Source organism: Tamandua tetradactyla, chromosome 2 (assembly GCF_023851605.1).
Source record: "Tamandua tetradactyla isolate mTamTet1 chromosome 2, mTamTet1.pri, whole genome shotgun sequence".
Classification (NCBI taxonomy): Eukaryota; Metazoa; Chordata; class Mammalia; order Pilosa; family Myrmecophagidae; genus Tamandua; species Tamandua tetradactyla.
The window spans coordinates 184540693-184554807 of record NC_135328.1 but is presented as its reverse complement, the minus strand read 5'-3'; the positions used below and the strand labels follow the sequence as shown (position 1 = coordinate 184554807).

The following is a 14115-nucleotide window of genomic DNA, read 5'->3' as shown; positions in this document are numbered from 1 at the left end:
CCCTTTGACACGCTACCTTTGAATACCTGCCCGAGACAGAGGCGAGTGTGAACCCGGGAATCAGTGGCATTCCAGACAGGACTACTTACAGCATCGGTCAAATTAGACACTTGCCCCTTTCTCCTCTCCTACTCTCCAAACTTAAGAAGCCAGACTGAAGTCAGACCCCATTCCACCCCGGAGCTGGTAGGTGGGGCGTCAGTCTCCAAATCTGAAATAGAGGGAGGCCAGGCACTCCCTTGTAGGATCCAAGGAACTAAAACTAAAAAGTGACTTTTCTACCACTTGGCAAAACTAACGAAGAATTTCCAAGCCCTAAAGCTGAAGTATGAGGGTCGCAGAACAGGTAATGCCAGTAGCTGTCGCGGGGCAGCGCTGCACGGCAGCCGGGCGCCGCAGGGTGTTCTGGGACACTTCGCGGGGCTCTCTCCGCGCAGGCGCACTGTAGTCGCAGCGGCAGAATTGGTCGCCCGCGAGGTGAGGATGGGCCGCCTTTCGCGCTGCCTGCAGATAGTCGCTTCAGGACTGCGGTTCTAAGGGCACTCGGGTAAGCGTTAAAATGGAGAACAGTCGGCCGGAGTGGGAGTCAGATTGAGGGACTTGAATTTCTAAATTCGGGGCTCGGGGAGCGATCGTCCCCAAAACAATCGGTGGCGTTTTCGCGATTTGTCTGTGAAGGATGAAATCCTTCTAAATTCTTGAAGGCAGCTCCTTCAACCAGCGCTGCTTACTTCAGACAGGTGCATTAGTCCTATCTGCCGCCCAAATGGCTCCAGGAGCCCTTCTCTCCTCAGACTCAGCCTTGGCTCGGCTGCCTTGTGCCCCGCTATTCCGTGCAGGTTTGCCGCTTGTCTCCCTCACGGAGCAATCTGTGCAGATACTTCCATCCTTTCGGGCCTCAGGTTTCTCCCTCCTATGTTTGGTCGCCTGCTCTGCAGTCCCCGTGACCAGCGCTCCCTAACCTGAGGTTCTCCAGGTAGGTTTTCTGGAAGGTGCTTAAGTGTACTCTTGAGCCTGACTGGGATTCTGACTGTGGGAGTTCTGCTGAGGAACGGAGATTTGGGGCTCAGGAGAAAGATGGTAGCCAAAGTAAAGCTGTCCCTGAGCGCACACGTCCCGTCTGCACAAGCCATGCTCTTAAGAATGAAGGCAGTAGGAACCCATCTTGAGAGGACACACCTGTAACCCGAGGCAAGACTGAAGGAAGGGGTTTTGGAGCTGCTGGGGCTGCAGAGGTTACTGACCACTTTCAGAGAGAGACCAACGGAGGCTTTGACTCAGAAAAGAGAGGAGACGTGAAATGGTGAACAATCTGTAGCGTGGAAAAGAAAAGATAACATAGGGTAAGGTAGTTGAGGGGATGGTTCAGGTGAGACGGAAAACTGTTGTCCCACCTGGCCACTCTGGTTGCTCCAAAAGCAGGCCTTTTCTCTCATGGCTTGTTTCTTCTCCAGCTCTGACTTCCTTAATACTCTGACCTTGCTCAAGAGGAGGAAGAAATGACCAATTTCCAGGTGAGATGCATTTTTCCTTTCTCAGTTCAGAGTGTGTCTGCTCTGGAGAAAAGAGAGAAATTCTCTTCGTTAAGAAAGGGGAAGGAAACCAACTTTTATGGGGCATTTACTGCATGCTAGACAGACAACACTGACTTTTCTTTTAATACAACAGTTGTAAGAAGTGAATATTATTCCCATTGTACAGATGTGGCGCCAGGGTCGGTAGGGTTAAGAGACTTATCAGGGTTACCAAACTATTAAATAATGAGCCGGTATACATCTGTTGCCTGTGCTTGGATGGATAAATCTTCCCATCAAGGGTCTGAGCCTAAATTGTTTACATCTACAGGGCTGGGCTTAATCTGTGAAATGAAGGGTTGGGAAGGAAATGTTCTTTTTCCTTGCTTGGTGCCCTGCTTAAGGTCTGGTTTCTTTTTCACCTAATATGTCACTCATTCATCATCCACTTAGGGCCACTCTGGGCTCATTTGTAAGAATAGAACAAATAGAATTGATACAGTTCTTACCTAAAACAGTGTTTATTTTCTTTGGGGAGAAAATGTATACACAGATGAAATAGTGAAAACTATATCATGTATACATCAAATATAATAGAAGGAAGTCATACTTAAATGTCAGTTGGAGAAGTAAATTGATGGTATCACTACTAGAGAAGTGGAAAAATCAGTATAGACTGGGGTGATTAGTGAAAACTTCCTGAAGGAGGTAAGCTTTCATTTCTTAAAGAGATTTGAGTATATGATTAACTTCTGTACCTCTTTAATGTGTTCGTTTTGTTGCCGGTAATTGCTTTATTGACCTAGTAACCATGATCAGTTTTTAAAAATGGTTCATGTATACTTGAGGAGAATGCATATTCTCTAACTGGTAGGTGCCAACTTCTGTGTGTATCCATAAGATCTGACTTGTTCAGATTTTCTGCATTTTTACTGATGTACTTGACCCATCAATAATTAAGAAAAATGTGTAGAATTTCTGAGTGGTAGATTTCTCTAAGTTCTGTTTTTGTTTGTTTATTTTTACGTAATTTTTATTTATTAATATTTTATTAGAGAAGTTACGAGTTTACACAACAGTTATGCATAAAATACAGGATTTGTATATGCCCCTCTATCATTAAACATTTTTTATTGGGGTGGTCCATTTGATTCAATTAATGAAAGAACATTATAATTGTGCTGTTAACTGTGATCTATGGTTTAACTTAGGGTCCACTGGGTTGTGAGAGTCTCTGGATTTTAAAAAAAGTTTTGTTTTCTAGTATTATATTTACATCCTAAACCACATTCAAACATATGATTTAATGCTGTTAATTATATTCACAATGTTGTGCTACCATCACCACCATCCATTACCAAAACTTTTCCAGTGTCCTCCCCCAAAAAGCCTTATTCCTGGAGCTTCCAATTCCTCCATTTTCCCACAATCCTTCCCCCAGCCCTTCTCTTTTTGCTTTATGTAATTTAAGGCTGTTTTAAGAGGCACATAGAAGTTTTAAACTGTTCATAGAAATTTGAACTTTTTATTCCTCTACAGTGACCTTTTCTATTACTAATGATGTTTTTTTTGTCTAGAAATCTTCTTTATCTTATATTAATATAGTTGTTCCAACTTTCTTTTGGTTATTTGCCTGTTTTTTTCTTTTTCTGAACGTTCACTTTCAGCTTTTCATGTTCTCATACTTTAAATATGTCTTTTGTTAATAGTTTATAACTGGACCCCTCCCCAGTCTGACAATCTCTGCCTTTTTAATTGTCAAGTTTAGTCCATTTGTATTTGTTTTAGTTATTGGTATATTTGCTATGTTTCTACTATCTGACATTTTAATTTAATTTAATATAATCATTTTTCTACTTTTTCAACCATCAAATTGTCAGAGATGCATGCTAGTAAAATCAGGACTGCCAAATGCTTCTAAATTAAATATTATTTTGCCACATATATTTTGGAGGACTTATGGAAATATGTGTCAAAAGTGTTAAAAGTGACTGTAAACTTTGACCCAATAATTCTGCTTTTAGGATTTTACCCTAAGGAAAAGATCTGATAAATATATAAAATTAAGTACAAGGATGTAACTTACTTATTATTATAATAATGAAAACTGGGAAGCAACTTTAAGTGTCCAACATAGTAGTATGATTGTTAAGTAAATGATGATAAAGTTATGAGATGAACAAGTACACAGCCATTAACAATTCAACTATAAAAGAATATTTACTATTATGGGGGAACATTCATGATGTTTTCATTGAAAACTGTTAAAAAAGAAGTTGTAGAGAATATCCCCAGTGTTATTTATACATACCTATATACACCTAAATGTAAATAGTTATCTTTGGGTGAGGTAATATGATTATGTACTTTGTACGTTTTTTCTGTAATTTCTCTTATTTTCCATTTTCTATCATAAATATAAGTACTATTGTTCTCAGACAAAAATAAATGAAAAGCTACTAAGCTTTCTTCTTTTAGGGGTGGAGATATTTGAAACGTTTGTTGTTTATTATCACAATTTCTTTCCATAGATGAATAACAATTATCCCAGTACATAGTCTAAGAAAAAAGTCATAATTTAAGTATCTGGCCTTGAAACACAAGCCAGTACTCTTTCAAACTAGTGGGCTAGGTCAGAGAGTCAGAGTTGTCAGTGCATTTATCTCATATAGAAAGAATGTGTAGCAGTTAGAAAAAATCCTCAGCCAAGTGAATACCTGCTACAACTGTACTGCACAGATATTTTAAAAACAAGGAATATGAAGAAGAACCAGAGATTATACTTCATGTATATCTAGTGGATCATAGGCTTAGAGGTTTCAGAAAAAGCAGCTAATTTATGTGTGCCTGTACTATTCATTATATTTAGTATCATTATAGATGAAAGACTTTTCAATACTGCAAGTGATCTTTAAGCATACCCTTAGTGGTACAGCTATATATACACTTGTACTTACTTCTCTCATAGTTAAAATAAACCCTAGAGTTGGTCATTAAAAATTATGGTTTTAGGCATTTTTAATAACAAATGTCTGTTTTATTTAGGAATAAATTTTACAAAAATACAAAATGTAATTAATGTGATTATTAATTATTAACTAAGAATAAATCCAATTTTATGTATTTTCCTGGGTAAATATAAAAAACTACTTAACAAATACTGTCAGACTTGAATGTTTTCATAACCAACTTCCATATCTTCTCATAATTAAGAGTTGAAAATTCATACCTGATTTACTTTGATCAGATTTGTTTCTAAAGTTGGTAGCTCCAAGATTTAGTAATTTTACATTAATTCACTATATTGCAATGAATGCTTTATGTGGGAAATAGATTTGTGATGTATGAGAAACAAAATTAAAACAGTGACTAAATATCCAGAATATATGTCTTTAACGTGTCTAGTCACATATAATTTTAGAAAACAAAAGTTACAAATAATAGACTAAACATTAATGATATTGATGGTTGAATTTCTAAACTGATAAATGATTAATGAATTACTTTAAAGATGTTAAAAAAATTACTTTAAAGATGTAAAAAAAAAGACTCTGAATTTCAGTTTTAAATCCTTCCGTTAGTACAACTTAATCTTTCTCCTTAGAACTACAATAAATATAAATAACTATACCTAAAAATCTCTCACATCTTACTCCTATTCTAAGTTTTATAGTGCAGTAGTTTGGAAGAAAAGCACTGGCTTTTAAGTGATTTTAAAAAAGTACTTTTTAATTCATAAAATACCTGTCTGCCTATTGCTAAAACTACTGATTCTTATCAAGGGCATTTTAATACCTAGCAGCTCTATTGAGTATGGCTGTAGCTGTAGATGCACCTGGTATTTAGTTTATAAGGAATCCAAATTTGCTTGAAAATAGGAATAATGTCTTCTTAATCAAATGAAAACTTTACATTTTGTGGAAGTGAAGGTTAAAAGACTATCAATATCATCTATCAGAAGGGTTCTGAACTCCTAAACAACACTCATGGTATTATGTTTTTTAAAAAATTAACATTGCATATTGATACGTGTTACTCTCATTTGGGTTTATATTGTGTCTACTTATTTCACTGATGTATCCCTAATACCTAGAACAATGTCTTTTTAAAAAAATTTTTTTAACTTTAAATATCTATTTCTTTATTATAAATTATTTATTTATTTATTTATTTTAAATACAAAAAAATACCAAACGCAAACATTCTTAACTTTTCATCATTCCGTAGAACAATATCTTTTAAAAGTATTTTTAAATTAGAATTTGTTCTATTTTGTTAAATGCTGTTTTGCCTTTCTCTGAGATGATCATATAGATTTTTTTCTTTCACCTGCAATGATTACAAATATGATAGATTTTCTAATGGTAACTCTATCAGCCTAAGTTCTTTGGCTCAGATAATCAAATCTCACTCTAGCTAAAAGGAATTTATTGAAGGATAGTTTGTAGCTCACTGAATCTCCTCAAATACCAGAGAAACAGACCTGAAGATACACAGTCTGGAATAATGTTCAAACCACACCTCAGGACTGTCCCAGTGGAGAGACCAGATACCACTGCTGCTGGGCTAGACACCACAGCTTGCACTGCTGACCTAGAGCACCAGGCACCATCTCTAAAAGCTTTGCTTCCACTGCTTCAAGAAGCTGAATGTCTCTGCTGCCACCCTTACCATTTCCAGCCACTAGCTTCCAAATTTGAAGACTTATACAAGTGATTCGATTGGCATACCAAAGCTGCAAGGGATGCTGGGAAGCAAGTTTCTGGGTTCTACCTTGGAAACACATAGATTCCTTTGTTGAAGAATTCCCCAGACATAGGAAGGGTGCTGGGCAATCAAAAAGAAGGACAGATTAAGTAATCTTTGCATTCTGTTTTTTTTCACAGGGTGGATAACTTTTGTTTTATTTATATTTATTTTCTCCTAATAACATGTAAGTAAGACATAGACCAGAAAATCCTTTTGGAGCTTTTAAAATAAACCTAGTACCATCAGATTATAAGAAGAAGTCAACAGAACAATGGCGTGAATTCTGATATCATGAGGGTTACAACATAATAGAGGAAACAAAGTTAACAGATGAAGCATGTAATGCATCAGTTTAAGCATTTAATGTAGGACTGTTTCACCCAATTGGTATAAATTCAACTCAAACTAACCTAAGTAAAGCAGAAATTATTGCCTCAGAAGCATTTTCTGAAATGGGGGATGGGGCCAGCTGCAGGTCAACAAAATTGTGAGATTTGAATACCACAAAAATCTGATCTCTGTTTCTCCAGGGCTTTTTGGGCTTCTGTTTGTTGTCTTCATTCTTTTTAGGCTCTTCCACTTGTTGCAGCATCAGGAAGGAGGTGTGCATATGACATGTCCACCAGCATGTCTTGGGTCACAGCATTATGGCTCATGATCCAAGGGGAAAGAGGAAGAGTTGATGTTCCATCTCAGTTTTCAGAGAAGGACTCTGTTCTAGTTTGCTAGCTGCTGGAATGCAATATACCAGAAATGGAATGGCTTTTAAAAGGGAGAATTTAATGAGTTGCAAGTTTACAGTTCTAAGGCCGAGAAAATGTCGCAATTAAAGCAAGTTTATAGAAATGTCCAATCAAAGGCATCCAGGGAAAGATACCTTGGTTCAAGAGGGCTGATGAAGTTCACGGTCTCTCTCTCAAGTTAGACGGCACATGGCAAGCACAGTCAGGGCTTCTCTCTCGGCTGGAAGGGTACATGGTGAACACGGCGTCATCTGCTAGCTTTGTCTCCTGGCTTCTTGTTTCATGAAGCTCCCTGGGAGGCGTTTTCCTTCTTCATCTCCAAAAGTCGCTGGCTGGTGGACTCTTTGTCCCCTGGCTTCCTGTTTCATGAAGCTCCCTGGGAGGCCTTTTGCTTCTTCATCTCCAAAGGTCGCTGGCTGGTGGACTCTCTGCTTCGTGATGCTGCAGCATTCTCTGCTCTCTCTGAATCTCTCTCTCCAAAGTGTTTCCTCTTTTTAGGACTTCAGAAACTAATCAAGACCCACTCAAATGGGTGGAGACATATCATCCCCTAACCCAGTTTAACAACCATTCTTGACTAAATCACATCAACCAGGGAGATGATCTCATTATAGTTTCAAATATATAGTATTGAATAAGGATTATTCTGCCTTTTAGAAATGGGATTTATATCAAAACATGGTTTTTCTTAGGGGGCATACTTCCTTTCAAACCAGCACAGACTCTGATTGGCCTGCTTGGGTCATACCCCTGGAACCAGTACTGGGTCCAGGATGATGCATTGCTATTTTTGCTCCAGTGTCCTTTGGATTAGTTATGGCCCTAGCAATGTTATGGTATAATTATGTGCCTCGCAGAGAGTCACTAGCAACAAATGGAAGAGATGGGGACATATACCGAATAGGAGGAATACAACAAGACTAAGGATGATGCAACAAGACTTGTTTGAAAAAATGCTGAAGAAAAATTATACTATTCTATACCGTATACTAATCAGTGGGTGTGGTAGGCAGAATAATGCCTTCCCAGCATTATTTTATTACGGAAGATATCAGCTTGCCTAATTAGGTGCCATTCAGTGAACCTAACTTTGAAATGTAATATTAATGGAATTTGTCTATGTAAATATATAAAGAACATGGACACCTGCAAATATGTATCTAAAACACTAGTATGTGTAACACATAATACGGATCTGTGTATAGTTGTGGGGAATGCAAGGAAGAGCATTAGTTAAGGCTAAGAGTTAAGTTTTGGGCAGCTTCTTGAATGGTGGTGCTCTTCCTTGAAATAAGGAACAGAGGAGATAGAGGTAGTGTTTGCAAGATTGGGGAGAATTGTAAGATAATTTGAAGTGCTCGAGGGAAAACAAGTCTAGAAGGCAGTTAGCTGTCAAGATCTGAGAGATAGTTAGCCTAAAGATACAAATTTATGAGTTATACCATGTATATAATCATTAAAACCATGGACTTGGTTGAGATTATCCAATTGATAGTGAGAGGAGAGGAAAAAGAAGATAACCAGAGAAGAGCCTTGAGGACAACAGATATTTAAGGAATGGACACCAAAAAAAGGAGCCAGAATAGAGATTAAATTGCAGGAAAGCAAGAGGGGACATAGACCAATTAGGAGGCACTGGTGAAAGATCATGGTGGCTCCGAATAAAGTGGTAGCTGTAGAGATAAAGGAGATATTTAGAAAGACAGTGATAAATTAGATATGAGGGATGTGGAGCAAAGAGGTCAAGGATGATACTTGTTTTTCTAATTTTAGCATCTGGTTGGAGGTATGAATTCCTGAGTTAGGAACAAGGAAGAGGAGCAGGTTTGGGAAGGTAGATAAGGTCAGAATTAATTTAGATGCCTTTGAGACACCTAAGTGGATATTTACAGTTGATTCTTGTTATTTGAAGTAGTCATACTTTATAACTGTTGCTTCAAATACTGAAATAGTGAATACTGAACAGTTGCTCCTAGATTTGCATGGTTAGGTTCCTTCAAGCTTTGGTCACATTTTTGTCATCTAGTCAGTATATAACCTTGTTTTATTTATGTTTCTGTTAATTCATAACATTGAACTAACAGCCAACAGCACTGAAACTCATGCTTGACCAAGCTTATGTAATGTGTGTATTTTCTCCATAAGACACATGACAGCCTTCTTGTGCTTTGGTACAATAAACAGCACTTTAGCACTATGCTTGGGAACCATTTTAAACAGGTCACCAACAAAAAGTAAACAATCTGAAAACATGGCACTAAGTATACCATGAAAAGGATACTTGTTTATTGTATGGGAGCTGAAACAAGGAGAGCTTTGCTGCAGCTTGGAGTGTGCACATTGTGTGACTCAAAATTTTCACTGCTCTGTTAATGACTACAAAAGCACCACAAGTACTGATTTTGGGGTTACAAAGAAATTTTAGCAAGTAGGCAAATTCACAAATATGGAATCTTCAGATATTGAGGATCTATTCTATTTTGTTTGGTAGATATTTATTGGCTTCCCACTATATATCAGGCACTGTGCTTCACATTAGATATTCATCTAATAAGTAGTTGAGTCTGCAGCTCCAGGACTGGCTTCTGGTCTCAGTTGCCAATGTACAATTGAGATGTCATGGTCAGGTTCATGTGTCAACTTGGCCAGGTAGTGGTACCTGTTTGGTTGGGCAAGTGCTGGCCTGTCTTTTTGCTATGAGGACATTTCATAGAATTAAGTCATGATCACATAGGCTACATCCACAGCTGATTCCATTTGCATTCAGCTAAGGGGAGTGTCCTCTTTAATGACTGATGCTTAATCTAATCACTGAAAGCCTTTTAAGGAGGATTCAGAAGAGACAGGTTCTCTTCCTGCTTTGACCTGCAAGCGTCTCCTGTGGAGTCTGTCCAGACCCTCCCATCAGAATCATCAACTTCACAGCCTGCCCTACAGATTTTGGACTCTGCGTTCCCACGGTTATGTGAGACACTTTTATAAATTTTATATTTACGAATATTTCCTGTTGATTCTGTTTCTCTAGAGAACCCTAACTAATACAAGAGTTGTCAACATTCACATAGCATTTGAAGCTATTGGAAAATATGAAATCACATAGGGAGAGTGAATAGAGGGAAAAGAAGGCCTAGGATCCACCCTAGGAACACCAATGTTGATGAGTTGAGTAGGGAGAGAGATTGAGAAAGAGTGATCAGAGAAGTAAGAGGAAAATGCAGGGACTATCCATCCTGGGAGGAGAGAGTGTTGAAGAGGACCATGTGATCAGCAGTGTCAAATAAAGCCAGTAAGTCAAGTATGAAAAAGATTGAAAACTTTCCATTGGATTTATCAACAAGGAAGTTACTAATTATCTTAATTAGGATGAATTTCTAGAATTAGAATTGCTGGATCAAAGGATATGTTTGATAAATGCTGCCAAATTGCTTTCCAAAAAATATTGTTATCAATTTATCCTCTTGTCAGCAGTATATAAGGGTACCTGTTTTCTTATACTCTCATTATAATAGGTGATATAAGTCTATTTTGCTTATTCATTTTTGCCAAATGGATAGGTAAAATTATATTTTTTTGTTAATTCACATCTCCATTTCTTTGTTAATTGATCAGAAAGGACATATTTTTCACGTGTTTATTAACCATTTAATATTCTTCTAGGAATTATCTGTTCAGGCTGTTTTTCATTAGCCAGTTTTTCAATTAGAACATTTTTTTCTTCTCTTTCTTACTGATTTTTTAGTTCTTCATATTATTAGGATTAATGAGCTTCTGCATAAGATACGTGTGTCTATTTCTTTCTTGTATGGGCAGACACCGGAAAACGAACCCAGGTCTCTGGCATGGCAGGTAAGAGTTCTGCCACTGAGCCACTGTTGCACCACCCTCTTAATTTTTTTTATTCTTTAAATTATGCTTATAGTTTGGGACAAAACTCTGATATCCCTGTTATTCTGTCTACCCTTTCTCAAGATTTTCAGGTTTGCCCCTTGTACTCCAAACATTTTTGTAGCTGTTTGTTCACTGAAGCGGAATTCCTGTTCATTGGTGTTTTAGGAACCTGTTACATTCAAGGATGTGGCCATGGACTTCACTGAGGAAGAGTGGGAGCAACTAGACCCCATGCAAAGGGACCTGTACAGAGAGGTGATGCTGGAGATCTATGGCAACCTGGTCTTAGTGGGTGAGGACAACTTCTCTTCAGAGAATTTTTATTCTCTTGGTTGTTAAAAGCTCTGGGTGTTTTAAGTGTTTAAGATAGGACATGAGATTAAAATATCAGAGTTTCTAAACCACTCTTAGAGAAAGAAAAGAGATATGTTGTTACCTAAGTAAAAATCTGAGTTCCCCTCCCCCATTTGTATTTATTTATTTATTTTAAAAGCAGTTTCATTGAGATAAATTCACATACTATATAACCCATCTAAAGTGTACAATCAATGTCTTCTAACATATTCAGAGTTGTGCTTTCATCACCACAATCAATTCTAGAACATTTCACCCACAACAGGGTTCACTATGTTACACTGTCCTGTGTTTCATCTTCTGGCTTTCCTTCTAGCGACATACAAAATGTTAAACTTTCCTTTTCAACCACAGTCACACCCACATATCATTGCCGTTAATTATACATAATGTGCTACCATCACCTCTGTCCATTTCCAAACATAACCTTTTTAAAAATTCTCCACAAATTAAGTATCAGCAGCCCATTTTCTGCCCTCATTTTATCTGCTGTTGACCTACATTATAGATATTAACAACTATGAGTTTGCTAGTTATATTTAGTCCATATGAGATCATACAATATTTGTTCTTTTGTGTCTGACTTAATTCACCCAACATAAGTGTCTTCAAGTTTTATCTAAGTTGTCACATGCTTTGACTTTCTTCTTACAGCTAAATATGTATATACCATATTTTTATCCATTCATTAATTGATGGATACCTGGGTTGTTTCCATCTTTTGACAATTGGAAATAATGGCACCATGAACATTGGTATATGAATGTCTATTTGTGTCCCTGCTTTCAATTCTTCTGACTGTATACCTAGTAGTGGAATTGCAGGATCCTATGGCAATTCTAAACTTCCTAAGGAAACAGCAGCTGTCTTCCACAGCAACTATACCATTTTACATTCCCACCAGCAATGAATATGTGTCCCTATTTCTTCACATCCTCTACAACACTTGTAGTTTCCTGTTTTTTAATAGTCGCCATTCTAGTAGGTGTGAAATATCTCATTGTGGTTTTAATTTGCATTTCCCTAATTGCTAGGGATGTTCAACATCTTTTCCTGTGCTTTTTAGCCATTTGTATTTCCTCTTTGGAAAAATGTCTATTCAAGTCTTTTGCCCATTTTTAAATTGGGTTGTTGTCTTTTTATTTTAGGATCTCTTTATATCTCTTGGATATTAAACCCTTATTGGATGTATGATTTCCAAATATTTTCTCCCATTGAGTAGCTGCCTTTTTACCGTTTTGACAAAGTCATTTAAAGCACAAAAGTGTTCAACTTGAGGCGGTTCACTTATGTATTTTTTCTTTCATTGCTTGTGTTTTGGGTGTAAGGTTTAAGAAACCACTTCCTACCACAAGATCTTGAAGATGCTTCCCTCCATTTCTTCTAGGAGTTTTATGGTTCTGGCTTTTATATTTAGGTCTTTCATCCATTTTGAGTTAATTTTTGTATAAGGTGTGTGATAAGGGTCCTCTTTCATTCTTTTGGCTATGTATATCCAGTTCTCCCAGCTTCATTTGTTGAAGAGACTGCTCTGTCCCACCACTGCTCTGGTGAACTTAGCAGCCTTGTGAAAAAAAAGCAATTGATCATAGATGTGAGGGTTTATATCTGAACTCTCATTTCAATTTGATTGGTCGAAATGTCTATCTTTATGCCAATACCATGTTGTTTTTACCACAGTAGCTTTGTAATATGCTTTAAAGTCAGGAAATGAGAGTCCTCCAACTTCATTTTTTGTTTTCAAGATGTTTTTGGCTATTTGGGTCACCTTACCTATTCAAACAAATTTGATAATTGCCTCTTCCAATTCTGCCAGTATGCTGTTAGAATTTTAGTTGGGATTGCATTGAATCTCTAAATCAATTTGGGTAGAATTGACATCTTAATGATATTTAATCTTCCAATCCATGAACACAGAATGTCCTTCCGTATATTTAAATCTTTGATTTCTTTTAGCAATGCTTTGTAGTTATCTGAATATGGATCCTTCACATGTTTGGCTAAGTTTATTACTAAATATGTGATTCTTTTAGTTGCTATTATAAATAGAATTTTTTCCTGATTTCCTCCTCATATTGCTCATTATTAGTGTGTATAAACACTGCTGATTTTTGTGTTAATCTTGTATCACACCACATTGCTGAACTTGCTTATTAGCTCTAGTAGCCATGTTGTAGATTTGTGGGACTTTCTAGGTAAAGGATAATCTCATCTCCAAATAGTGAAAGTTTTATTTCTTCCTCTCCAATTTGAATGTTTTTTTATTTCTTTTTCTTGCCTACTTGCTCTAGCTAGAATTTCTAGCACAGTGTTGAATAACCATGCTAACAGTGGGCATCCTTATCTTGTTTTCAGTTTCATTGGGAAAGCTTTCAGTCTTTCACCGTTGAGTCTAATACTAGCTGTAGGGTTTTTCCTATATGTCCTTTATTATGTTGAGGAATTTTCCTTCTATTCCTATCTTTTGAAATATTTTTATCAAGAAAGGATGCTGAATTTTGTCAAATGTCATTTCTGCATCAATCAAGATGATCATGTTGTTTTTCCCCTTTAATTTGTTAATGTACTGTGTTGTGTTGATTGATTTTCTTAAATGGAATCATCTTTGCACACCTGGAATAAAATCCACTTGATCATGGTTATAATTTTTTTAATGGGCAGTTAGATTCAGTTTGCTAGTATTTTGTTGGCAGTTGTTGGATCTATAGTCATTAGAGAGATTGGTCTGTAATTTTCTTGTAATATCTTTATGTGGCTTTGGTGTTAGGGTGATGTTGGCCTCATAGATGAGTTAGGTAACATTCCTTCCTCTTCAATTTTTTTGGAAGAGGTTCAACAGCCCCTTACAATTCTAATTGTAAAGTTTT

At 36.9% G+C, this 14115-nt stretch overlaps 1 protein-coding gene across 16 annotated transcripts in view; it reads left to right on the top strand.

Moving 5' to 3' along the window:
* The first annotated feature begins 424 nt into the window (after positions 1-424).
* The window catches only part of LOC143674416 (uncharacterized), a 149083-nt gene continuing 135392 nt past the window's right edge, over positions 425-14115 (top strand). For 6 of the 16 annotated variants that reach the window (XR_013171041.1, XR_013171039.1, XR_013171038.1 and 3 more), the window contains exons 1-5: positions 433-976; positions 1455-1514; positions 9825-9971; positions 10817-10852; positions 11060-11186. Coding sequence is in view for 1 of the 16 variants with exons in the window: in XM_077150115.1 (XP_077006230.1) it covers positions 1500-1514; positions 9825-9971; positions 10817-10852; positions 11060-11186 (325 nt within the window). In the remaining 15 variants the exon portion in view is untranslated. The other 10 variants (XR_013171045.1, XR_013171044.1, XR_013171043.1 and 7 more) reach the window with 10 other exon arrangements.